At 44.0% G+C, this 27,230-nt stretch overlaps 1 protein-coding gene across 11 annotated transcripts in view; it reads right to left on the reverse strand.

Annotated features, from left to right (window-relative positions):
* Positions 1–8,738: 8,738 nt before the first annotated feature.
* Positions 8,739–27,230, reverse strand: part of HEMK1 (HemK methyltransferase 1, mitochondrial release factors N(5)-glutamine) — a 42,199-nt gene continuing 23,707 nt past the window's right edge. For 9 of the 11 annotated variants that reach the window (XM_078152347.1, XM_078152354.1, XM_020999083.1 and 6 more), the window contains 7 exons: positions 21,653–21,811; positions 20,635–20,699; positions 13,757–13,806; positions 12,431–12,539; positions 12,003–12,098; positions 10,527–10,640; positions 8,739–9,462 (listed from right to left, as the gene is read on the reverse strand). In XM_078152347.1, the coding sequence (XP_078008473.1) occupies positions 9,420–9,462; positions 10,527–10,640; positions 12,003–12,098; positions 12,431–12,539; positions 13,757–13,806; positions 20,635–20,699; positions 21,653–21,811 (636 nt within the window). In that variant the 3' untranslated portion in view covers positions 8,739–9,419. Of the gene's footprint in view, positions 9,463–10,526; positions 10,641–11,791; positions 11,824–12,002; positions 12,099–12,430; positions 12,540–13,756; positions 13,807–20,634; positions 20,700–21,652; positions 21,812–27,230 lie in introns of those variants that run through there. The other 2 variants (XM_020999085.1, XM_020999084.1) reach the window with 2 other exon arrangements.

Here is a 27,230-nt window from a genome sequence, read left to right on the forward strand (position 1 = left end):
GGGACAGCTTCATCACCTCCCAGGGAAAAACTAGCTTAAGGGTTTAGGACATTGCTTCTGCCACACCACAGCCCTTGGTGGTAAAGTTCTTATGATCTTCTGGAAGATGTTCCACATTACTTAAATAGCATTAGCCTTGTTATTGAACAATCTTAATCTCAAGTATTCCAGGAGTCTGGTATAGGCAGCACCAGGAGGAAAAAGAGGAAGGAGAAAAAAAAACCCTGAAAAGATTGCAAACACAAAATAAGATATACAACAAAAAAAATTGACAATCTCTTGAAGGAGTGGCCAAAAACCATGGACAAAGAGGATGAAGACCAGAAATCTTAAGTTTTTCCACTTCGTTATGGAAGGACCGAGTCTCATATGTCAGGTCTGTGTGGTAGGTGGTACCAATCTTTAAAATGCACAGTTCTTCTCCTGATTAAGGCAGCAACAGTGAGTGGGAGCAGCTCCAGGAACATCAGAACCATGTCATAGGTGATGACACCTTTGTCACAGTCACCTACTCTTCACTGAACATAGGGGTCATCTGTGTTAAAGTGGCTAAGAGGTCATAAGCCTCTTGGATACAAGCTGTAAATCGATAATGAGGTTATACCACCTATTCATAATTCCTTCACTTATCCACCCAAGCCTTTGCCTCCTTGGGAGCCATATCAAGGAGCCACATCAGCCCCCCTTAAAAGCTTCTGCAGAGGGGCTGCCCGCTTTTTTCCACAGAGGCTAGAGAAGGATGCTCCTCACATGACTAATGTGAAAATATGTTGAAGAGGCATGTATATGTAGGGCCTATATCAGATTGCAAGCCATCTTGTGGAGGGAGGCTGGAAGGAGGGGGAGAAAATTTAAAACTCAAAAGCTTATGGAAGTGACTGTTGAAAACTAAAAATAAATTAATTAGTTTTAAAAAAAGAGAGAAGGATTCTCCTCACTTTCATACCAGGATTCAGTATTACTATCAAGTCAGCGAAGGGACTTCCTTTCTTCACATTTCTACACATTTGCCATAGCAAGGTGATGGCAATTTCACCTCTCCATGCCATAAGAAAGCAAGATACCTCTTAACAATACCACTCCTTGGGCCTCTCAAGCCCTTTCTGGAAAGTTATTGTTCAAACTATCTCAAAAGGAAAGGAAACCTGCCAAATAAGGGGAACCTGTGCTATATCTCCTGGTGTATAAAATCCTCTGATGCAGGATTCTGTGCTAGGAAAACAATAAAGAGAGATTGAAAAAGCTCAGCTAGAACCATACCCCATAATTAGTCCATTCTTCTCAGGGAAGCCTTTCTGGAGGCTGGATCCAAGAAACCACTGGACCGGAGAATGCATCTCCTTCTGAGAGTGGCATTGATTCATCACACACATGGTTTCAGGGAGATTAGATATCTGACCCGGGCTGTTAGGAGCACGACGATATAACTATTGATTAGCAAAGGCAAATCTATTGCCCTGAGATAGGGCAAGACAGTTATTTTGCCAGTTGGGGACTGTTTGAGGGCTATTTGGGTTAAGTAGGTCCTCTGACTGACTCAAAGAACCCAGTTGGACAGGAATGGCTGCCTTGTCCTTAGAAGGATCATGTAGTCCTGCACCCAGCACAACATGGCAGCCCTGTCTCCATTTCCAGATTGGCAGTGAATCCTCTCCCCAAGCTCTGTTGTTCTTGCAATGGCTCCAACCTTGTTGTTTAATTTAGTGGAGAGCACATGATGTTTCTGATGGAAGGAAGGAGGAAAGGAGAGAAGGAAGGAGGAAAGGAAGGAGGGAATGAAGGAGGGAAGAAAGGAAAGAGGGAAGGAGGGAAGGAAGGAAGCATTTATTAAATACCTACTATGTGCTAAGCACTTTACAAATATTATCTCATTTGATCCTCACAACAACCCTGGAAGATAGATGCTCTTATTATACTCATTTTGCACTTGAGGAAACTGAAGCAAACAGAGGTTAAATGACTTGCCCAGAGTCACATAGTTAATAAGTACCTGAGGCCAGATTTGAACTGAGTTATTCCTGTCTCCAGGCCCAGCATTCTCTGCACTGTCCCCTCTGGTGCCTGATGGTGCTAACATGCCTCCACAATTGTATGCAGAAGGAGGCATTGGCCAAATTCCTCCACTAATACTGCCCCCAAAGAGGAGTCTGATTGTCCATGCCTATTTTCTCCACTTAGCCCCAGGGCTACCATGCAAGACTTAGAATACATGAAGTTCTTCTCTGCCCCATCCCTTAAGGCTACCTCACATAGCAGCCACAGCTCATCCCACAGGGAGCACTTGCCAGTTCCCCTATTCCCTAGGGCATCCCCTGTTACTGGATTAGTGGCTGCTGTAATATAGCTACACATGCTTCTCACAGCAGATACAGTCATTGCTAAACCAGGAAAAACAATGTTCTCCAGGAGCCGGGTTCTTATAGGTGAGGGTCCATTGGGCTATCAGAGGAGGCAGGGTTCCAGGACCTGGACAAGAGGCCTCAATCTCTGGCATAGTCACAGCTAGTCTGTAAAGAGTACTAACATCTAAGGGACTCAGGCAAATGAGATGGGAATCTTCCAGGTCGCTGTGACCTCATTTGACCCAGTCAACATTATGTTATCAATGTTAATGATTGACATACCCCCATTCCTCTCAAGGGGAGGAAGCCTCTTTCAGTTCTTTGCCCACCAAGATGTATCAGAACACAGGAAGAGTTCAAGTACCCTTTGGGAAAGACACTGAATATATACTATTCTCCCTGTTAGGCAAAAGCGACTAATCTCAACCACAGACAAAGAGGAAGAAGTATTAGTGAAGTCAGTAATCTCATACCACTCACCCTGGGCCACGGCTAACTAGTCTACAACATTGTTGGGGAAGGGGTGGTCAGGAACAGTTATAGTGATCTGACAACTACGTTCATCTCTCTATGAAGCTGTAAGGTGCCAAGGTTTCTTGCAATGGGAGTTGATATAATGAAATACTCTAGCTTATTTCATCTCTATCGTTGGAGAAGGATATCTTTCACCTTTCCCCACCATCTATCGTTTAATGTTAACTACATGGGATGGTTCAGGCAACTCCAAGGGTTTTCATTTGGCCCTCCCTATAATAACCTGCAGAGAGGGTGCCAAAAGACCTCAAAGACCTTGACTCCTAAGAGTTCATGAACACCCCTTCCTTCCCTGGCCTGCCTCCTGAAGCATCCAAATGGAGGAGGGGTTTACTTAGGGGATGCCTTAGGCTTGCATGGGGCCAGAGAGCCCTTACTGCCCTGGTGTCAGGTGGCACAGTTCAGTTTTTACCAGCATCCCCACAGGCTGCGCTTTGATTGCTTTCTTTTCAACCCATGTTTCTGAAGCCACACTCCAAGAAAGGGTGTCCTTGCTCTCTACCTACTATGGTGGGATGGAGAGTTCCGTGCCTCTTCCCCCTGTTCCTGGAGTGCCCCTTTGAACTGACAGCAGTATTGAGAAGGCTGTAGCTATCTCAATCACCTGCACAGTTGTGAGGAGGGTGGTGGGAAGTAGGAGGAGTCATAGCTTGAGTCTGAAGTCATTCTGGTGGGGCTCTGCCCAAAAGGTGGGGTGGAAATGCCCTCTGGTCATAGGATGTGGCAGGCTATATGAGGGAGGAGTGGTTGCACAGATGTCATGCCTTCCTTGTAGCCAGGAGCAGGCTACCTCAGTTAAAGATGAATGGAAATTCATTTTTATGGATCCAGGTTCACATAACTCCCCCAAAGTAGCCACCTATAAAAAGGGACTAAGGGGGCAGCTAGGTGGCACAGTGGATAGAGCACCGGCCCTGAAGTCAGGAGGACTTGAGTTCAAATCCAGCCTCAGACCAAACACTTGACACTTACTAGCTATGTGACTCTGGGCAAGTCAGTTAACCCCAATTGCCTAAAAACAAAACAAAACAAAACAAAACCAAAAAAATAAAAATAAAAAGGGACTAAGGAGGGGCAAACTGGTCCAGGTCAGACAGGTCAAAGACTGTGACACTCAGCTGTGGGATTGGGTCAGTGAGGGGTCACTGCACTTCAAGTCTAGTCAAGATCAAGAAGCCAAGGAAGGAAGGAGAAAAGGAAGAAGGAAGAGAGAAAAGAGGGAAGAAAGGAAGGAAAGAAGGAGGAAGGAATGAAGGAAAAGGAAAGGAGAGTGAGAGGAGGGAGAGGGGGGAAAGAGAGAGAGAAGAAAGAAAGCAGGTAGAGGAGAGAGAGAGAGAGAGAGAGAGAGAGAGACAGACAGACAGACAGACAGACAGACAGAAAGAGAGGTAAATGGTAAATGAGGAAATAGATGGACCTGGGTTATAATTTCCCTCACAGCAATCTTGTGAGGCAGACAGTATGAGGGTTATTATTTTGAGGAAACCAAGGCTTGGTTGGAAATGACTTGCTCAAGTTCTCACAGCTGATTCTGTTCTCCTGACTCTAGGTCTGGAAGCCCAGGTACTAACCCAGGATTTCTAGATGAAACCAGTAAGGTAAACTAGAGTCAGATCCTCCCTGAAGTTGGCCTTGGCCCCAGTACCCAACAGCTCTGTCTCCCAATGTTCCTTTGGCCTCCACCCCTGTTCCCAAAGCATCCCAAGGTTAGGAACCTCTCCCTGGCTGAGGGCTGTCACTGCCTATCACAAGACCAGACATGAGATCTTCCCTGTCCCAAAGTCAGTTCTGCCCTGGGTCTTCCTGACCTTATATGACTCCTTAAATGGTTTGAGGCTGAACTGGGCTGCTGAACTAAAAATACCAGCTTGGAGGGGCTGGGAGTGGGGGTAGCACACTGTCCTTAGTGCATACAGACCTCAAGGCTCTCATTCTCCCTCTCCCAACCCCTCCCTGCCCATCCCCAACTCCCCAGCCTCCCACACCCAGAGCTCCCTGTCCTTGGAGCAGACCCAGAGCCTGTGGCTCTAACAGTCTCTTTCATTCACACATTTGTGTGAATCTACTTAGAATCTATAAAACCCTTTTACATTCATTTTTATTGTGCTCCCTGTGCTCAGGGCAGAACAATAAAGCCACAGGCGTGGTCTGGTAGGGGCAAGATGGGGCTGAAAAAAAAAATAGGGCAGCCAGATAGGGACTGGACTGAGTGACCCTGAGCAAGTCACTTAACATGGTTTGCCTCAGTTTCCTCATCTGTAAAATGAGCTGGAGAAGGAAATGGCAAACCATTCCGGTACCTGCCAAGAAAACCCCAAATGGGGTCATGAAGAGTTGGATATGACTGAACAACACGTTTAAAAAATAGTTTTGTTGGAGGCAGGGAGGTGTTGAGAATGAGAGGATATACAACCTGACACACAACTGCTTCTCTCTGGTACGCACTTAGTACACCCCCTCACTTCTCAAGGACCAGCATTCAGTGCCTTAGGGCTTAATCAGACAGGCCCCAAGGTGGGGGCCACCCTCAGCTCTCTACTACACCAGGCTAATGAGTGTATCACAGCAATAGTAGTCTTTCTCAGTACCTTTGATCTCTACCTTTTCTGGAGGACAGGTAGCTGATAAATACAGCATACACATGGTCCTGGGCTCCCAGGTGACCAGGCTTCAACTGCAAAGGCCCTTCCCGAGGCCAGAATTGGGGACTTTTTTTAGAGATCCCTGGTCTGCATTGTGGTCAGTCTTCGGGGCTGTCCTCAGAATCCCAGGCAGTGCATGGCAGTCGTCCAAGGCCAAGGATGAGGCTGCAGCACCCTCTGCTGGTGCCTTGGCACAGTCAGCACCACAAATGTTTCCCAAGCTTGGAGCTGTTGGGGAATAAATACCAAAGGGAATATGCGTAGATTTAACTATATAGTTGGAGGAAAACCTTTGATTTAGAGTCAGAAATCTCCGGGCCTCCAACTATCAAATGAGGTTTGGGAGAGTAGGGGCAGCATCTGGGGAACAAATGAGACTCTAACAGTCCTGGGGAATGAGATGTCCTTGGAAGATGTCATGGCCTGTCAGAGTTACTATTCCTTTGCTCCTTTGCTCCAGGTCCTGGTCTTCCTTGGACAGAGAGAGCTTTTTAATAGCATGAAGTAACAAACTACCCAAATGTGAAGGAAAAATGGAGGACATGCTGAGGGGACCTGCTGGCTTGGAGCCTTGGCCATGCCGGAATCGATTTCAGCATGGTATACAGGGAAACCCAACTCTCACAAAAGAGATCATCGTGGTATCTCTGGCTGTCTGGGGCCCTAGCCATTCATCTCCCATTTTGGCTCTTGCTTCCAGACTGCTTCTGAACCATGGCAAAGCTGGGCCCTTTAGGATCCACCCTCTCAAAACTATGTGGGGCAGAGATGTCCTGGCTCCCTTAGGTGATCTCCCTAAGGCTTATTGCCGTGTTTTGGCATTTCTGCTAAGTGTCCAGAATTCTTCCTTTCATATAGTCAACCTGGACAAACAGGACTATGCTCACTTTTCTGGTATCACCCAGTCTTTTCCTCTCTCTGTGCCTTCCTCACAATGTCTTCCAAGAAGGAATGAATGAATGAACCACTGACCCAATGAATGAATAAATGAATGAATGAACCAATGAAGGAAGGAAGGAAGGAAGGAAGGAAGGAAGGAAGGAAGGAAGGAAGGAAGGAAGGAAGGAAGGAAGAAATGAATGAAAACCTTTTTAAAATAGTTACTATGTGTCAAGCACTGTACTAGTAATCCAAATACAATTCTTGCTCTCAAGCTTACATTCTAATAAGGACTCACCCTGCCCCCAGCTCTCCCCATATCCCTCTGTTGAAATACCTTCCATCCTTTCAGGATCAATTCAGGTGCTATTGCCTCCATGACCCAGCAGATGAAATAATAATAGTAATGATAACTGGTTTTTAATATAGTTCTTTAAAGTTTACAAAGCACTTTTCAAATATGATCTCATTTGAACCTCACAACGGCCCTTTCAAGAGAGGTGTAATTATTATTCATTTCACAAATGAGGAAACTGAGGCAGGCAGAGGGTTAAGTGACTCACCCAGGGTTACAAGGCTAGTAAGCATCTGAGGCAGGATTTGAATTCAGGTCTTCCTGACTCCAGGTCAGCGATTTCTCCTCCCAGTCCTCAAAGCCTGGCCCACACCTCTCATTTGTATGTGTGTCCTTTACTCTGCCTGGTGTACCATCATCCCCTGGTACAGTCTAAGTCTGATGCTCTAACCACTGCACCACCTAGCTTCTGGAATGGAGGGAATCTGCCAACCCTGTCTTTATGTCATCTTTGTTGCCAGCACCCGTGCAAAGCCTTGGGCACAGTACGTTCTTGCATAAAATGAGCGTGCTGAATTGAATTGAGGGATCAATTTTTTTTATTCTGTAAAAAAAAAAACATTCACGAAGATGGAGGAAAAGAGATGGGTTCCCCGCCTCCCACGCCCTTTGCAGGCCAAAGCCACCGTTCCCTGTGTTGTTTCAGAATGCCCTAGGCCGCCATTCGGACAGCGGCACTGTGTTCCACGTGGCAGGCTCTAAAAAGTGCCATACCAAGAAAGGGGCTCCTGGAACCAGGTCCAATGGGGAGCATGAACATGCCTGTTACTGAAAGAATCTGGGATAACAAGGCTGAGAGCGCCGGCCTCCCCACAATCAGGAGCCCGCAGTCTCTGCCATTGACTTTCCATGTGACCTTTCCACTCCTGACCTTACTTACTTCAGCTGTATAACAAGGATATTAATCACTACCCCCTCACCCTGCCAGGACTATTGTTCAAATGAGAATGGGAAAATGCTTTGTCAAATGCAAAGGCCTTTTACTTGTTTTTAAAGTGGACCTTTTTTGTAGACCAAAAATTGGATAATATTTATAAAGTACTTTACAAACCTCGAAATACCATATAAATGCTTGCTATCATTACGTTATCTGTCATTTCATCCATGTAGGGAACTCCTTCTAATGCTACAAATGGTACCCTTGTCCATAACTTAACTCTCAGCGTAGCCTAGAACACTGAGAGGTTAAGTAACTTGCCCAGGGTCACACAGCTAATAATTGTGTCTGAGGCTGGATTTGAACTCAGGTCTTCCCGACTCCAGGCCCAGCACTCTATCCATTGATGACTATTCTCATTGTCCATGGGCATCGGAGCCAGAACTACTGCTTTAACTTTCATTTTAGTGCCCCCTCCTCCCACCCTCCTGGAGGTCACACAGCTAGTGAGTGTCTGAGGCTGGATTTGAATTCAGATCTTTCTGAGTCTAAGTCTAGTGCTCTAACCACTGCACCACCTAGCTTCTGGAATGGAGGGAAACTGCCAACCCTGTCTTTATGTGAGCTTTGTCCAAAGCATAAAATGCTTGCCCCTTTAGAGAGAGGAGAAGGCAGCATCTTCAAGATTATTCTCTCCCCAGGCAAATTATACACTAAAGCAATTATCTTCTGAGAAGCCAAGGGCTTTGGTGGCTAAGGGCACTCAGATTCAGATTCACTTCTAGTTTCTAACTTCACTAAAATGTCCAGTAGTAACAAGTGGATGATGGGTGAAAAAAAACAAGGTGAGGCTAAGCACAACAACTGGCTTTGGGGGAACAAGAGGAATGAAACAAAGGCAGCGGCTACTTGGCCTGGCCCACTCTTTTAGTTAAATAAATACAAGGTTCAACTGAGAACAGAAACTTTGGGGAGGCTTGACCTATTAGTCACCAGCCCTTACCACAAAGTGAGGGCTTACTAAATGCTTGACTTACTAATCCTCCCACACCATCCCCTCAACAGACATACTCACAAAGAATACACTGACTTTTCAAGAGACACAGAAATATGACAGCTTACATTTATTTCACATTTAACTCTTGAGTTTACAAAACATGCTATATACATTATCTCATTTGATTCTAATAACACTGTGAAGACGATGCAAATATTATTATTCCCATTTCAATAGGAGAGGAAACTGAGGCTCATACATCTCACAGCTAGAAGTGCAAAATTGGTCACAGATTTGAATCTAGGTCCCCCAGCTCCAAAATCTAGTAATCTTTAGAAAAGACCAATGGAGGTCATTTTTGTCTATCCCTGTGTCTGGTCACGGCAATATTTTTTCTCCATATTGCCTGGTTAGGAGTAGTTGTTGATGACATGGGGGTGTGGGGTTGGTAAGGAAAGGTGATGGTAGGTTCTCCTGTGGGTCTACAAGGAATATTTCTGTGAAGGAGAATAAACACCTCCATCACTACCAGTGAACAGGCCCAGGACAGGGGTAAAGACCCTCCAGTGTCTATCCTAAACCTGATCATCTTGGTAGCAAGAGGTTAGATGGAATAAGATCACCATAGACCTCTCTCATCCTTACTCCTCCACCATGGAGAGCCCCACGCTCCTGGAGTTTGGGCCCTCAATCCTGGGAGGACAATCTTGCCTCTTGCTGAATTATTAGCCTTCAAAAGATGGATCTGCTGGAAGCTCCCATGAACCAGAGGTTTGGCATGTTCTGGGTACACCTACTGACAGGACCTCGATTTGTGAATATGTAGGAACCGGGGCCTAAAAGATATGGGAAGAAATAAGGCTGGTGAAACACTTCTGAAGAGGGACACGGCCAAAAGTGAGAATAGAATAAATGGGGGGCAGGATAGGATGAAGGGAAATATACTTAATAGTTCACAACATGACTACTATGAAAGTGTTTTGCATGACTACACAAGTATAACCTGTATCGAGTTGCTTGACTTTTCAGTGAGAGTGGGTGGGGAGGGAGGAAGGGAGAAAACTTGGAACCCAAAGTTTTAAAAACACATGTTAAAAAAATTGTTTCCACATGCAACTGGGAAATAAGAAATACTGGAAATGGGGTATAGAAATCTATCCTGCCCTACAGGAAAATAGAAGGGGAAAGGGATAAGAGAAGGCAGGGAGAGATAGAAGGGAGGGCAGATTAGGGGAAGGGATATTCAGAATACATGCCAGCTTGGGGCGGGAGGAGGGATGAGATGGGGAGAAAATTTGAAACTCAAAATCTTGTGGAAGTGAATGTTGAAAACCAAAAATAAATAAATTAGAAAAAGAAAAAAGAAATAAGGCTGGTGCCAGGAGTCATCAGGAGAAACAAGAAAGCCCTGAAAGGTCTCTGCTAGGGCTCCCAGGAGAGGTGGACTGCCAAGAGAGACAAAGGGGAAGCAAACAGACTGAGAACAGCAGAGCTCAAATCAGTCCTGGGTTACCAAGAAAATCTAAGTTAACAGGGATCAAACAGGTGGGGAGCTGTTCCTCAGAAGGCTCAGCTAGCTTTGACTAGAAACTCTTCCTCAGGCACAGAATGACCTCTGACCCTGGCTCCAGGACTGAGCCTTGATGATGGCCATTGGTGGACTTATGGATGTCCTCCTTTAGCCTCAAGACTGACTGGCCGAGAGTGGGAAGAACTCAGTGCAGCCCATCCGCATCGTTGGAGACACAGCTTAGAGTAAAAGGCCCAGCGGCCAGGTCAGGACCACGAGGACCGTACAGGGACAGTCAAAGTGTTATTTACTGAGGGTATTCATAGGGTCTGGATAGGAAAGACCAGAAGGGATGGAGAGAGAGGGAGCCATGGGGACAAAAAGCCTTACTTGCCACAGAAGTCAACATGTGTGGCCGAGATTGAGAGAGCCAGGTCAGGCCGGCTTTGTAACCAATTCCCAACTAGCTCTGGATGCCGAGGGTCAACTTCTAGGAAGATGCTTCTGTGGAGAGGGAGAGAAACGAGAAGTCTGGTTAGAAGGCAATGGGATATACTAGCAGAGGCCCCGAGTCCTGAGTCAAGAAGATCTGCATTCAAGTTCTGGGTCTTCTCCTTCCTTCCTATGTGACTCTGGGCCTGGGCCTCAGTTTCTACCCTCTGTAAAATGGGGATAACAATACCTGCATTCCTCCCCATAACACGGACATTCTTTTCCAAACTTTAAAGTGCTAAGGAAATCTCAGAAACACCAACAGGCTTTTTATTGGCTGGGGACACTCCAGGCTTGTCCCCGCCAATCTTGGTGAGAGTCTAGCTATCTCTAGAATAAACTCAGCACTATCGTTAAAGGAAGCTTTCCTTTAAAGAGGAAGCTCATGGTGCCCAGTGAGACTGACTGGGCCCACATGCACGAAAGACAGAATGTGAAGGACATATGACCCTCAGTCTTCTCTCCTGTGAAATGGGGAAGCTAATATTTGCATTCCCTTCCTCAACGGGTTGCTAGAGTCAAATGATATAATGTACATGGCATGTTTTATAAACTCTAGAGTTGAATTAATGTTAAATAAATGTGAACTGTCATTATTACTAGGTCCCTTGAAAAGTCTCATGATCAACTGTGAAAGAATACACTACTGTGATCAATATAATGATCCAAGATAATTCCAAAGGATTCATGATGAAAAATGCTATCTACCTCCAGGGAGAGAACTGATACATTTTGAGTGCAGATTGAAGCATATTTTTTTCACTTTATTTTTCTTGCTTTTCTCTTTGTAACATGGTTAATTTGGAAATGTTTTGCATGATTTTGTATGTATAATTTATATCACATTATTTGTCTTCTCAATAAGTAGTAGGAGGGATGGGAGAAAGGCAGAGAATCTGGAACTCAAATTTTAAAAAATATGAATGTTAAAAATAAATTAATTAATAGGTTTTTTTTTTAAGTCTTATAGGCCATTTCATCTAACTCCCTCCTTTTACACATTGGAAAACTGGGGCTCAAGGAAATTCTTATGACTCTCCCAGCTTTAAAATTCTATGCTCCCTAGAAGAAGTATGTTAACCAAGATCACATAGGGAAGTCAGTGGCAGAGCTCAGGTCTCCTGACTACCAGCTCAGGCTTTTTTCCTTCTGTGTTTTGTTACCTTAGGTTATGATTAGGGGTGGCAGGCAGCATCTGTAGGCATTGGAGAAAAGCCATCATTACAGGTGGTCCTGATCAGCCTTAGGTTTGGGCAGAGTCTCCCCAATGGGGAGACCACCCATGAGGTAAGGGATGGGGGAACAGTGGGGGCCTTACCCCAGGAAGCTCCCACCCTGTTCCTCCTCCCACCCTGCTCCTCTCGCTCCTCATACCCTGAGTCTTTCAGCAGCATGGGTGCCTGGGACAAGATCTCTCTTATCACCCTCATGCCATCCTTGCCTCCATCCAAACTCTCGGTGTCTTCATAGCTGGAGCAAGAATAAGGAGAAGGCACCTTCCTGTGGCCTGGGTTTAAAAGGTCAGGGCCAGGCCACTCCCCCATCCACTCTCAGTCAGGCTTAATGACTATAATGAGCTATAACAGATGCTAAAATAGTCATGTAGCCCAGGGATAAAGGATTGAGGCAGTAGACTCAGAAGAACCCCCAAGGAAGCCAACGAACTTGCCTCCTCAAAGATCCCTCAGGTCCAGCAGACAATTTCCCCCCACCCCCAACTCCAGAAAATTAGCATCTTCTCCTTTACCTCCCTGTCTCCTGTTATACAGGCCTGTCCTCAAAGGATGGGAAGACACACATACCTGAGGATCTCGGGGGCTAGCTGCTCCATGTCACAATGGAAAATGTATGGGGGGTTGCTGACCACAAAGTCCACTGGTCCCCAGGGAAGCAGCTGTTCCCTGTTCACTCCTATATCAAGAAGGAGGACTCCTCTGTCCCAGGCTGGACAGCACTCAGCCTCTGACCCCCGGGGCAAGGAGCCACAGACAGGCAGGCAAGGGACAAAAGAAAGCGCTCTGGACTGGGACTCAGAAGATGGACATTCACTGGGAAGATGCCTACATGTAGCATGAAGCAGAGGACTGCAGAATTATAGGATTGAGGGCTAAGCATCATTTAGGCCAGCCTTGAGGAGGCTGAGGCCCAGAGAGGCCAAGTGACATGCCCAAAGTCACACAGATTGTTGTCTGCAGAACCAACATTTGAATACAGCTGTGGGACTTCATAAGTCAGCCTTGCAAATAAGTACCCAGAATTTACCAGCCCACAAACACTATTTTCTCAGATCGCTCATCTCCTAGGAACTATACAAAGAATAGCATTTTTTTCGAATGTCCTGAAGAGCTAGAGTCAACTCTTGAGTTTTCATGCCAGTGAGGGGAAGGGCAGCATTGTGTATAATCCAAAAATTGTGTCTAAGAGAGAGAGAGATTTTAGAACTTACATTCAAATAAGTTTGCATCTAACATTTACAGTAATGAAACCATACTATGAAGGTCTAGATGGGTACAAGTTTCAGTTATTGCCTTGACCCCTTCTAACTTCAACTCAGCTCTTCTCTGCTTCCTTGCTTTACACTGGGCATGAGTAGTATGGCTCCTCTGGTGAAAGCAAAGGCACCGAAAAAAAGTTGAGCTGGCTACACAGTTCTAGGATGGGAAACAGGGGGTGGAAGGCGGAGGGAAAACACTTGTTTTGGCTGGAGTAAACAAAAGTCTTGTTTTCACAGACACGTATCAAGCTCCTACTGTGTGTGAAGCACTGTGCTAGGTGCTGGGAAATACAAGAACACCTACCCTCAAGGAGCTTACAATCTCCTGGAAGACTATAATATGTACACAGAGAAGGATAAGAGCAGGTAATCTAAGGCTGGAGACAGTGTTATTAACTGGTGAGCAATGAAGGACCAGGGAAGGCCTTGCCTAAGCTGGGCTCTGAGGGTGTGTGACCATAAATGAGCTGATTAAGAGGAGTCATCCATGTAAATAAGAACCTGAAAGCAAGAGTCCCAGTACTTAACCATAAATTGGGGACAGGCCCCACTGGGGAGAACTAAGAGTTGACTACATTTGCCAGATTACTGAGGATAAAGTGAGAAAGGGAGGAAAAGGTCCAGAGGAATGTACCAGAAGTGATATCATGGTGAACAATCTGGATCCTATTTTCCAAGTGAAGCCTGTGGGGAAGAAGAGGAAAATAGGGTGAAGCGTAAGTCCCCCATTGCCTGTGCTCATGGATTAACAGAGGGCAGAGAACAGAGACATCCCCAACATATGTATTTACATGGGTAGGTAGGTGACATGTCCATATAAATACTAACTAGCATTTGCAAAGTACTTTAAGGTATGCAAAGTATTTTGCATGTTACCTCATTTGATCTTCACAATGACCCTGCAAAGGTATTATTTCCCTAATATTGCAGATGAGGAAACTGAGGCTGAGAGAGTAAGTGATTTTTGTCTAGTAAGTGTCTGAGTCAGGATCTGACACCAGGTCTACCTGACTCAATGTCTGATATTCTATCCGCTGTGCCACTTGGACATAGACAGTGCTACGTCCCAATGCCCACAGCTTTTCAGGGCTTGTATATTACATGACAGCTTGAATGACACATGGGTGGCAGTGTTGATCCAAGGCCAGTTTAATTCACCTCCAAAGTCTCAGGATGTACCAGAGAGGGGACAAGAAGAAGGCACCTCCCATGCGTCAAGTTCATCGAGGCACAAAAAGTAACCTAATATTGTGCCTAAATCCTAGAATGCAGATGAAAATCATAAAATGTTGGAGCTGGGAGGGACCTTAAAGACCATTGCATCAAACTTCTTCACTTTACAGAAGAAGAAACTGAGACCCAAGGTCACACAGTGAACCAGTAGCAGAAACGGGGCTAGAATCTAGGTCTTTTGACTTCTAAGCCAGGGGTCTCCCCATGTTATCAGGCTGCCTCCCATGCATAGCTCTCCTGTTCTATCTAGTCAAGAGACCACATGCCCTCCAAGTAGAAGGGAAAAAACCCTACACATGAGTAGACAGAGGTAGGGTCTTGCCCATAGTACCAGTGGGGCAGACCTAGGGACTTGTCAGCAGCCAGAACCATTGGCCAAAATAGTCAGAAATCAGCCAAAGTCCAGAGAGGCAAGAGAAGGGAGGCTTTATGTTTGGGCACACTCAAGGCTCACATATCAGCAAAGAAATATGGAAGCGGCTTAGATGGAATTAGGATATGATGGGAAGTAGCAGTTCAACAAAGAGATCTAAACTACAGAATCTCAGGTCATTTTGTCCATCTCCTACCAGAACAGGCACTCCCTCTACAACATACCTACCAAGTGGATACTGAGACTTTGCTTGAAGTCTTACAGGGTGGGGGGGATTCAATCCTTCCACTTCATGACAGCTAATTGTTGGGAAGTTTTTTCTTTCTAACTTTGAGTTGAAACTTTGGTCATGATTTTAATTCTAGGATCACAATGTTTCATCATGATTCAAAACCACATAGTATCACTGGGAAGATACAGGTCTTTTAAAAAGATGGATTTCAGTAGCAGGGAGAAGCTTGGGAATACCAAAGGTATGCACAATTTTCCAAATGCAATTCAGTCTGCTTTCATCCTCCAGTTTGCTTCTGGGTCTGGATTTTTGCCCATTTATAGAGCTTTTCCAAATATATGCACTGGTAGACTAATCCAATGGTCTGCCCATTCAGCTGCATGCCATAATCTTGGTAAGGTTAGTTCTTCATCCATTTGGTTTCTTCAGTGTGGATGGTTGGGTTAATTTCTACTCAGAGGTTGTAAATTTCACTGAGGAGACCCTGAAGTGCTCTGGGGCATGATACAACTAGTTCTGTAAACAGCAAACAGGGGAATCAACAGAACATCTCCTTCAATAGGAAATCTACCTTCATTTTGGACTTTGTACAGAACATTCCCCAAAATACTGGCCAACAACTTTGATGAGTGTATTATGAAACTTAGCAAAACACTGAACAAATTATGTCTGGAATAGTATTTGTCAACCAAATGAGTAAGCAAATATTTAAGTAAGTTTTATTGATGTCTTTTGCCGTTTTACATTGCCACAATTCCCCATTAGTATCTTTCCTCTCTCAGAGAACCATCCCATATAAGAAAATAATATGGGATAGACAAAAGGGCAAAAATCCCCAAAAAGAATAGGAAAAAATCAGCATAAATGATCAACACATCAAAAAAGTCTGAAGATATGTGTAATGTACCACACTAGTGGACTTCCCTCCTTGTCAGAGGGTTAGGGTGAGGATGTCTTCTCATATCTCTTCTTTGGAGCTAAGCTTGTTCTTTGCAAATTCACAACATCCATTTTTGTTTGTTTGCTTTTCTGGTTGTTCTTTCCATTTACATTGTTATGGTCATTGTGTATATTGTTTTCTTGGCTCTGCTTACTTCACTTTGCATCAGTTCATGTAAGTCTTTCCGTGCTCCTCTGTATTCATATTTGTCATTTCTTGGAGTATAACAGTATTCCATCACATTCATGTTCCTCAATTTGTTTAGCCATTTCTCAATCAACAGGCATCATTTGTTTTCAATTCTTTGCTATCACAAAGAGTACTGCTATATGTGGGTATATATGGATTTCCTTTTTTATCAATGGCTTCCTTGGGGTTTTTATAAAGCTAGTAGTGGAATTTGCTTTCTTAGGGAATGCTCACCTCCTTCCTGCCCACTAGGCTAAAGGGTGTGGATATTTTAGTCACTTTATTTGCATAATTTCCAACTGCTTTCTAGAATGGCTGTTCTGACTCACAGCTACCTCTACAAAGCTCCAGTATGCCTATCAACCCACAACCCCTCCAACACTTACTATTCTCATCTTTTGTCATCTTTGCTAATTTTCAGAGTATAAAGTGAAAATTCAGGGTTGTTTTAATTTGCATTTTTCTTATTAGTGTTTTGGAATATTCTTTCCTATGGTTATTAATAGTTTGCAATTCTTCTTTTGAGAACTGTTTGTTCTTATCCTTTGACTAATTATCTATCATGGATTGGCTTTTAGACTTGATCTATCTATCTATCTATCTATCTATCTATCTATCTATCTATCTATCTATCTGTCCACCTATTTGTTAATTGCTTATATATCTTGAATACCAAACTCTTATCGGAGAAATCTGATACAAAGATTTTGTCCTCATTCAACCATTCCCCTCCTTGTCCTACTTGTATTAATTTTATTTGTACAAAAGCTTTTCAATTTCCTGTAGTCAAAGCTGTCTGTTTTGTCCTTTGTAATTGTCTCTGTATCTTGTTTGGTTAAGAAAACAGCTCTTACCCATAATTGCTAAAAATATATGACCTACTTCTCTTCTAGTTGTGTTTTTTAAAAAATAGCATGATCTTTAATATTAAGGTTATATATCCATTTGGAATGTTTTGTGGAATATGGTCTAAAGTGTTGGTCTAAGACTAATTTCTGCCAGACTGCTTTCCAGGTTTCCCAGCAGTTTCTATCAAGAGGGAGTTCTTCCTTAAGTAACTTATATTTCCAGTTTATTGAATAGTGAGTTATTGAGTGACATTGTTTCTGATTCTCTCTTGTCCAGTCTCTTATACTGATACCAACACCAATTGGTTTTGAATGACTGCTGCTTTTAGTTTGAGGTCTCAAAGTACTCTCCCCACTTCATCCCTACCTCTTTTCATTATTTCCCTTGATATTCTATATTTTCTATTTTTCCAAATGAATTTTATTATTTTATTGAGTTCTGTAAAGTACCCTTTTGGTAATTTGATTGATATAGTATTAAAACTACAAAATAATTTTGATAGTATTGTGGTTTTTATTATATTGGCAAGTCCTAGCCATGAGCACTCAATAGACCTCTAGCTAATTAAGTTGTTCTTTATTTCTTTAAGGAACATGTTGTAATGGAATCTGTACAAGTCTTTTATGTGTTTTAATAGTTTGATCTCCAGATATTTTTGTGCATCTTAAAGTCATTTGGAATTCCCTTTTTACTGTTGCCTCTCAGATTTTGTTATTATTATATAAAAATGCTGTTGATTTTTGAAGGTTTATTTTGTAGCCTGAGACTCTGCTGAAGCTACTAATTGTTTCAATTAGTATCTCTGCTGATTCTCTAGGATTTCTAACTAAACCACAATGTTGTCAACAAATAGGGATAGTTTTATTTCTTCCTTATTTATCTTTATGCTTCTAAAAATTTCTTTCTCTTATCTTGTTAGTATTGCTAGTATTTCCAGAAATATGTCAAATAAAAATGAGGAGAGTGACCATTCCCTAAGGAAGTAAACATTAAGTTCCTACTATATATTAAGCACTATCCTAAGTTCTGACAAAAGCAAAAAGGAACTTATGGTCTAATGTCTATCATGGAATTCTCCATACAAGTGAGAAACTTTGCCTGGGAGCTGTTAAGGTTGCCTTTTGCTCAGGCAAATGATTTATGTGATCTACAAATAGTAGGCACCATGTGCTCTAACATTATCTACAACTCTCAGCAGTTTGACTCTGAAGATGGTGGTCGGCAATGGAGTTCCTCCTCAACCCTTCTATTTTTATCAAGGACACCTTCAATGCAAGTCTCATAAAGATATTTCAAAGATGAGAAAGCAGGAGCATGGTTTTGTAATTACTGATGTTTTTTCCCTCTCAGTTGCCCCTTCAATCACCTTCTATGATCTTTTCTATTCTTCTGGCTTCTCCATTTTGATATATCTTTAAAATCATTCCCAGAAAGCCTTCAAAATCATGGTACCTCCTACAAAAACTTTTTTTTTATGCATACATTTGTTCAGATACAGTATTCCAAACTTCTTATTAAGTTCCACCACCATTTTTTCCTCCTGGTACCACCAGGTCCCAAGGTGGTAATTTCCAAATGCAGTGGCTTCACTATTGTCACTGAGGAGAACAGATGGCTACAGAAATACCAGCAGATTTCGCTTACTGCAGAGATTCTCAACCTTTTTTGCTCGTCGTGGACTTTTTTGGGCAGTCTGGTGATACTATGAGACCTCTTCTCAGAATAATGTTGTTAAGCACATAAAATAAATTCATGGCATTACAAAGAAAATCAATTATTTGTAAGTTACCAAAATTCATATATTTTTTAAAGTTCATGGACTCCAGGCTAAGAATCTTTGATGTGTAGGATTATAGGATTTAGCTCTAGAAGGAAACTTAGAATTAATCTTGTCTACCTTCCTTTAACAGATAAGGAAACTGAGACGTAGAGGAGAAGTAGCCAAATCTGGATCTCCTAACTTCAAAACCAGTGCCCTTTCTGCTACACCAACCTGTTCTACTTCATGTCTGTTTGTGGAGCTTTTTCGGTTACATTCACAATGCCCTTGTGATGATCTGGCTTCGCCACGTTCCTTGCAGGCTTGTTTTCTTCCTCTCCCTTTTACCTGCTTTGTGACATGATAATGCTTATGATCTTGCGGCAACTTCCTTCCTGTTTTGCAAAGTCTATACCCTAAGCCAGTGTTACCCCTGACTTCTAGTCTTTCTGCCTGGCAAGCAGAGCAAAAATTTGCTGACCCAGGAAGTTTCTGGATTCTTCTGGCCACCTTATTATGGTTGACTATTTTGAACTGGTCAAATTTCTCTAAGAAATAAGTGCTTTGCTTATGACATAGCACTCAAGATTATTATCCAGAGCCCTATACAAATGTGTAAAATGTCTTTACTTTTGTCCATTTCCCGTGTATCTGAGTCGATGACTTACTTACACCTGTAGATAGATGTCTGTCCTTCCTAAGATGGGGTGTCCCAAACCAGACACAAATCAGAGTGAAGGACTGAAGGTTGAGGGTTATTACCAAGCTTAGCAGGCAGTTTTCACAATAATGACAACACAACTATATAAAGGCATCTGTGACTTCATTATGATGGGGGAACTCCTAAGTAAAGATAGCTGGCATAGATTGCAACCCCTCAGTTTAGATAAGTCTTAGTAGATAAGTCTTAGACAGTTGCCTGAGGCTCAGGGAAATTAATTTGACCAGGTCATGCAGTAAGCAGTGGAGGCAAGATTTGAATCTGGGTCTTCTGACGCCAAGCCCAGCGCTCTGTCCACTATGCTATGTCGCTGCTACAATAGAAATAAGAGCTCACTGCTCTAGTGAGCTCTAGGAACTCAGTAGAGGCCACGGACACCCTATCAAACAACAGCTCTTAGGCAAAGTAGCATGGTAAAGCAAAGTAGATGCTGTAGTCTGAGGATTTGCAGTCTGAGGACCTGGGTGGTGGGAATACCATTTTTGCCACTATCTGTGTGACCTCTGGCCTCAGTTTCCTTACCTGTAAAATGAGAGGGTTGGATTAGGCAGCCTGTAAGGTCCCTTCTAGCTCTAAATCTGGGATGCTCTGAAGTCTATACCATTGACTCTTCACTGCCTGTCACTTCTGCCAAAAGGCCTGCAAAGGATCTAGCCCTGGGCCCTAGGCTTGCCCACAATTCTAGCTCTTCCTTGGAACCAATCTCAGGGACCCTTCTCTCAGGCACAGGGTGAGGTTTTATTTGTTTTCTTTTTTTTTAATTAATTGCTGAACTCTACTAATCTCTAAGCCCTAGACTGAGACTTAATGTTTCTGGCCCCTGAGCTTACTCAGCATTCTAGGCTCAGAAATTATGCATACCCAGTACCTAGTTCTCTGCCTCCCTTTTCCTCCCACTGTTAGTACCATATCTTGATTCCCAGTTCTACCATCTACTTCCTCTTTCCCTTCTTCCCCTTGTGTGTTTTTTAGGGTTTATCCACCAGGGAGAAAGAGTTGTCACCACTGAGGAAAGGGTGATGAAGAGCACAGCGAAGGTTCATCACAGGCAGCTGTGTGAGCCCAGCCAGGGGAAATGCCCCTGGAGCCCAGCGTGGGGCCTCTCAGGATCTCCTGCCCCACTCTCTTCACCAAGCGCTAGGACCCTAAAGGCCTTGGCTTCGGTGTCTCTAGCCTCTGCCCTCGGTCCCCAGCTCATGCGTCCTGCCCCCAGCACCTCTGAGCGTTCTCTCTGGTGAGCTGCACGGCCTCTTCACCTTTGTCCACTGCAACCACACGGCTCTGCCACAGAAGGACAGAAATTAGGAGATCAGGATTGTCCTCCTGCTCAGTCCTAGAAGGCAGAGCTAGGAGTGACAAGGAAGAAATCACAGAGATTCTGGCTCAAAGGATGCAGAAAGGACCCAGTAATTACATTGTTTATAAAAGCTGCCAGTCCCAAAGTAAAATGGGTTGTTCGGAAAGGGATGAGTTCCCTAACTCCAGATGACTGCCAGCCACCAGGGATGGTATCAAAGGAATTCAGCCTCGTGTAGGGGCTGGGCTAGGTCATCTCAAGAGTTTTGTGCAACTCTGAGATTCTATTAGTTTTTCAAGAATTATCGAGAGATCAATACAATGTATCATAATGGCTTCAGAGAACTGATGTTGAAGCAGGTCTCCTCAGGTGGTGGACTACGGGTACAGAATGAGGCATACACCTTTAATTTTGTATTGGTTTGACTGTACTTATTTGTTGTAAGAGAGGGATTTATTGGGGCAGAGGGGTTGAGGGGTGGAAAATGATTCCCTGGGAAGTTAGTGACATACAAATAAAGGAAAGCGCATCTATTTATACACATAATTATAAATACACATGTGTGTGCATAAATCTAGGCACACAGTCATTATACATGTATATGTGTATATACACTATGCAAACATAAATACACACACACACACATTTGGAAACACAGGCAAGTGAGGAAGTGAGGAGCTAGGCAAAAGAAGCTGATATTTCCCTATTTCACAGATCAAAACCTTGAGATCTTGGGGCTTCTGAAGGAAGGGTCAGAATGAAGAAAGGCGGTGAGTTCTAAAGTCCAGGGAGTGACCAGATGAGAGACAGCACCAGCTGGTCACAGAAAACCTCATTGTGTCCCGGCACTGTCTCCCCCATGGGCCAAAGACAAGCAAGGTGCACCCGATGGGCCAGGTGACTCTTTGGGTTTGGAGGCAGGGCTGGGAAGGCTCACCTGGGTCAGTCTGCTCAGGAGGCTGAGGGCGATCGCCCCAGAGCCACAGCATACATCCAGGATGACTGGGCTGCAGTGGGGCTGATGGTCTAGGGTGCCCCTTCCTCTGCGTTCCTGGCACCTCTGGAATTCCTCATGAAGTACTAAGTTGACCAGTTCCTACAAGAAGAGCAAAAAAGGTAAATTAGCTCCTGAAAGAAAGACAGTGGGTAAGCTGGTCTGAATAGAGCAGTTTATAATGGATCTGGATACCACGTGTCTCAATACAACCTAACATTATGTTAGCTTTAAAAAAAAAAATTTAATTTATGGAATGAAACAAGCATTTCTATAACATAGTATAATAAAAAATTATGATTGCACATGAAACTGCAAATCTATTATGTATAACTTGCTATTCCTTTTAAAAATACAATAAAGATATTATGTAAATTTCTTTTTTTTTCCCCTTCCCTCCACTCTCCCCCCACCCCACACCCCAAGCTGGCTACTATTAGACACAAATATGTGTGTATATAAATACATATCTATGTAAAATCATTCTATACATACTTCTATTTGTCACTTCTCTGGATACAGATAGTATTTTCCTTCATGTGTCCTTTGTAGTTCTTTTGAATATTTATAATAGTCAAAATTATTTGCTCAAAGTTGTTCTTAAAACAATATTGCTGTTGCTGTATAGCACATTTTCTTCGTTCTGTTCCTTTTGGTCTTCTTTATTTCACACAAGTCTATCCATGTTTTTTCTAAGATCACTGAGCTCATCATTTCTTACAGCACAGTGGTATTCCATCACAATCATATACCACGACAACAGTAGCTTTCTTAGCAGTCATATCATACATGATTCATATTAAGCTTGCAGTCCACTAAAACCACCAGATCTTTTTCAGATTCACTACTGTCTAGCCATGTTTCTGCCAGTGGCAGCAGGTTCTCCTTTCTTGACTCCTCATTCTCCCTTCCACCAAATGTCCAACCAGTGACTGAATCTCCTTATTTCTCCCTCTACATCTCTTATATCTGACTCTTTCTCTTTTTCTGCTCACACAGCTCTCCTGACCTGTCACTGCCCATCTTCACCTGTGGAGTTCCCCAATTGGTGAGAGAGAAAAATTTGCAGTAGTAACAACATGGGGTCACATGGTACCAGTCTGCTGGGCAAAACCAGAATACCACGAGCAGGTGATACAGTTGGAGTAAATGCAACCCTGAGGCCCTGTGGGCAGTGGCACCCCACCTGGTACCCCGTGCAACCACCTGCAGCTGGCAACTTATTTTCATCTGAGGTGTTGGGGTCTCACTCCTCTGCATCAACCAGGGTCAGAGCCTTTTAAACTGCACTTCCTAGGGAGGTCTGTGGCTGGCTACACGTATGCCCTCAGAGCCTCCCAGGGGTGGTGGCCAAAGCCAGGTCACTAAAAAGCCAAGTCTTCTGCCCCATGAGGGGCTGGAAAGGCTTGAAATGCCATATATTGATGATTGGGAACTAAACAGACCCTTCCACTACATCCCAGCTGGTCTCCTTATGTCTATCAAACCCCTGAAAGTGTTTTCTTCTCTACCAGCTACTGTCTTACTACTGCTGCTATCTTAGAGGATTGCTGGCAGGGACCTTGGAACAGAGAATGTCAGAAGTGAAAGATACCTCCAACATCCTTTGGGCAACACCCTTCATGTTACAGAGAGAGATAGGAAAGTCCATGGAGGTGAAAGGAACTTGTTTAATGTTCCATAACCCATAGCTAGAAGGAAAGTTTGAACCTGAAGCCTTCTGACTTGGTGTTTAATGCTCTCCAAGATGAAGCCCTTGCCAAGTTGCCTAGCAAAGGAATTTCTATGATACTCAAAAATGTACTTCAAATCTGGCCTCAGATACTCACTAGCTGTGTGACCCTGGGCAAGTCACTTAACTTAGATTGCCTGCCCTCCTCTCTGCCCCCCCAAAAAAAAGAATGTAGGGACAGAGAGTAGATTATTGCTACTGATTGGCTAACTGGGAGGAGGGGAAATGTGGTGATGAGGAAAGCATTTTGTATTTACAGTCAGAAGATCTGGGTTCAAATCCCAGATCTGCAACTTATCAACAGGATGACTTTGTGTAACACTCCTCCCCAATCTGGGACCTCAATTCTCTCCCCTTGAATTGAGGGGGATGAGTTATACGACCTCCAAAGGCTCTAAAGTGTGTGGGAATATCACTAAGACTAGGGACTAAGAAAGAAAAAGGGAAAGGTGTGCAGAGAACAGCATCTGTTGTTCTGGCTGCTGGGGGTTGGGGTGCCTGCTCAGCAGAGAAGGCTCAGGGGAGCAGCTGGGACTTGGTGAACCAGCATTGTGGTTTGGGCCCCCTCATTTCTGAGAACTGATACTTCCAGGGAAGCCCTTGGTACCCACTGAGGTCATGTACACAAAGCTCGCCCTGCCCCGCTCCTCCTCCCTGACCCAGCCTGGATTTCAATCTTGCCGCCTCAGAAATGCAGAGAAGCCACAGGTGAGGAAGTCAAGGGGGAAAGGGGAAGGGGTCACTGATGACAATGAAAACCTCATTCAACAAAACATTTACTGGGTTGAGGACGCTGACTGTTTTAGGAAGCTAGATAGCCTTAGAACTGGGGCTGTTAAAGAGAACGTAAACTATGACAAGGTTACAGGAAAGAGAAGATGGCAGAGGGTAACCTCTCAGCCCACATGGACCTGGGGTTTCCTGTTTCCAAGCTGTGTCCTGACCATCCTGTCCTCTAATCCTCACACTACTCAGGGAGAGGGCAGGAGAGGAATTATGCCATCCCATTTTACAGATAAGGAAACTGGGGCTTACAGCCCAGGACTTTCTCTTTCCACTGCAACTCACACCAGTTCGGTTCTGAACATCTGCACAATAGAAGGTGGCATAGTAGGTAAGAACACTGGACTTGGAATCAGGAAGGCTTGAGTTCAAATCTCATCTCAGATACTAACTGGGTACAGCCTCAGTTTCCTTTTAAAATGAGCACTATCATAGCTTCTACCTCACTGGGCTGTTGAAGGGATCACATGAAGTGATATGTACATCCCTTTGCAAGCCTTTAAGCATGATATAAATGGTAATTATTACCTCGATCATTATTGTTATTATTATTATTCCAATCATCCCCAAAGCATGTGACTAAGGAAGGAATCCTCCTAGTTATATGTGAATATCCATGAATGTTCACATATCTCTTTGTCAGCCTTACCACCATTGCTCTGTCCCAACTCCAATCTGTCTTGACCCCCACTACAAAAATCTTCCTCCTGCACATATTTCATCACACCACTCCATTATTCAAAGACTTTCAAAGGCTTCCTATTAAGGTCTATTGAGTGGAATTCAAATTTTTCTGATTGACATTCAAGACCTTCCCAAATCTGATACCCTAACTTTCTGGTCTTGCTGGGCATGACTCCCCTCTAGGAACTCAATATTCCAGACAAACTGGACCACTCTGTCAACTAAAATCACCCTGTACTTTTCCATCTCCATGCCTTTGCTCAATCCCTTTGCCAATTCTTCCTTCCCTCTTTTCACTAATCCTTTAAAGCCCATGGCAAATAGCGCCTCCTCTAGGCAGGCTTCCATGACCTCCCATGACTTTCCCTGATGTGGAACACCTATAGTGTACTTATCATAGGATGGTAGATTTACATCTGGAAGGTACCTCAGAGACCCAAGAGTCCAACCCTTTCATTTAATAGGTCATTGAGGTAAACAGAGGCTAGGTGAATTGCCCAAGGTCACATAGCTGGTAAGTGTCTGACAGGACCAGATTTGAATTCATATCTTATTGACTCTAAGCCCAGTGCTATGAAATCTGAAATGCCATTCTGCCCCCAAGACACATGGAACACTGGGGAAGAAATTATTCTTTATTCAAAAGAAGCTCTGAATTAAGGTAGAAATTGGCTACACCCTCCTAAGATTCCCATCTTGCACACGGAGGGAACCTCGGCTCAAAGGAGGTAGCCAGCCAGGACTTGATGGGCTCTGAGATGTGATAGTAATGCTTGGGGACTCAAACTGATTCAATTCATTTTCATCCAAGCTTCCATTCAATTAGTCACGAGTGAAGAAGACCCATAATCAATGGGAAAGGGGCTCAGCCTTTGCTGAGCTCACAGTCCAGTGAGAAAGACAGGACAGGGGCTTTGAAGAAAGAGATTAGTCCTGGGAGTCAGAGAAGGGGGCTTGGGGAGAGAAGAGAAGGGGTCATCGAGGTTATTAAGCATGAGTTAGGAAGGAGAGAAGGATCATACATGGCTCTAAATATGAGCCATGCTGTCTGAGCAGTGAGTGCCATCTCCTCCTGTTCAAAGGAGAAAACTGAGGCACTAAGATGTTAAGTGTCCAAGGTCACGCAGAGATTGAGTGGTAAGACTGGCATTTAAACAGACATCTGTTGAGGACAAATAAAGCACTCCTGGGGTCATGGATTTAGAACTAGAATGGACCTTAGAGTCCTGGTCCCGGACCCTTCATTTTATAGATGAGGTACTGAGGCCAAGGGAGATGAAGTGACTCACCCACAGTCACATGGGCAGTGACAGGTGGTATCTGAACCTCGGCCCTCTCACTATTGAGCTCTTTCCATTGTACCATCCTGCCTCGATGACAAACAGGAAAAAAGGGTGAGCAAAGGCACCGAGGTGGGGGAAAGTAGTTGTCATTTAGCTCTAAAAGGGCAGGGTCTGCATATGCTGATTCTGTTGTATTCTCCCATACCGTTTAGGGCTGGGCTAATGACACCCCCACCTTCAGAGGCAGTGGGGGTGTGAGAGACAGAACAGTGGACCGAAACTCAAACACCATCTCCCACACTTCCTAGCTGTATGACTTGGGGGAAAATCCCTTTATAGGATCATCAAACTAGGATTCTAAAGGCCCTCAGAGATCCCTGAGTCCAAACTCCCTTATTGTACAGGAGAAGAAACCCAGGGGCCAGGTAACTTGCCTAAGGTCACACAGCTAAGTAAGTGGCAGAGACAGGATTCAAAATTAAGTCCCCTGATCCCACATCCACCACTCTTTCTACTACTTTGCTGCTACTTCACCTTTGATACTGTTTTATCATCTGAAGATTGGGTATAATCATACTTGGGCTATTACCTCTATCTCAGGTTTGCCAGTAAAAAAGCACTTTGCAAGCCTTAAGGGGATGGAGAAATAGAGACATTGTTATTATTAATTATTACATTACAATTATGAACTAAAGTGAGCTCAGTCACAGATATTTGTTGATTCTCCTCCTGATGGGCAGACAGGGAAGTGTGCATGTCTCCGGAGGTGCTGGTGCAAAGGCTGTCATATCAGTACACATGTGGTTAGAAGCTCCAGGGTGTAGGGGGGAAGTGTCAGTCTCGGTCCCAGGGTGGGGACGCAGCCTGAGTACCAGTAGCTGCCAAAGGCTCCATGGCTGTACTTTCCCCCTTTCTCGAGGGTCTGAAGGCAACCCACACTTTGTGGGAAACTTTCACCAACTTTCACTTCAGAAACTGGGGTGGGGGGACCCCACGTCCCAGTCTTTATCTCTTTGTCAGGGGTGCAGCACAGGGGCAC

Source organism: Phascolarctos cinereus, unplaced genomic scaffold, assembly GCF_003287225.1.
Source record: "Phascolarctos cinereus isolate Bilbo 61053 unplaced genomic scaffold, phaCin_HiC Scaffold_4;HRSCAF=312, whole genome shotgun sequence".
Classification (NCBI taxonomy): domain Eukaryota; kingdom Metazoa; phylum Chordata; class Mammalia; order Diprotodontia; family Phascolarctidae; genus Phascolarctos; species Phascolarctos cinereus.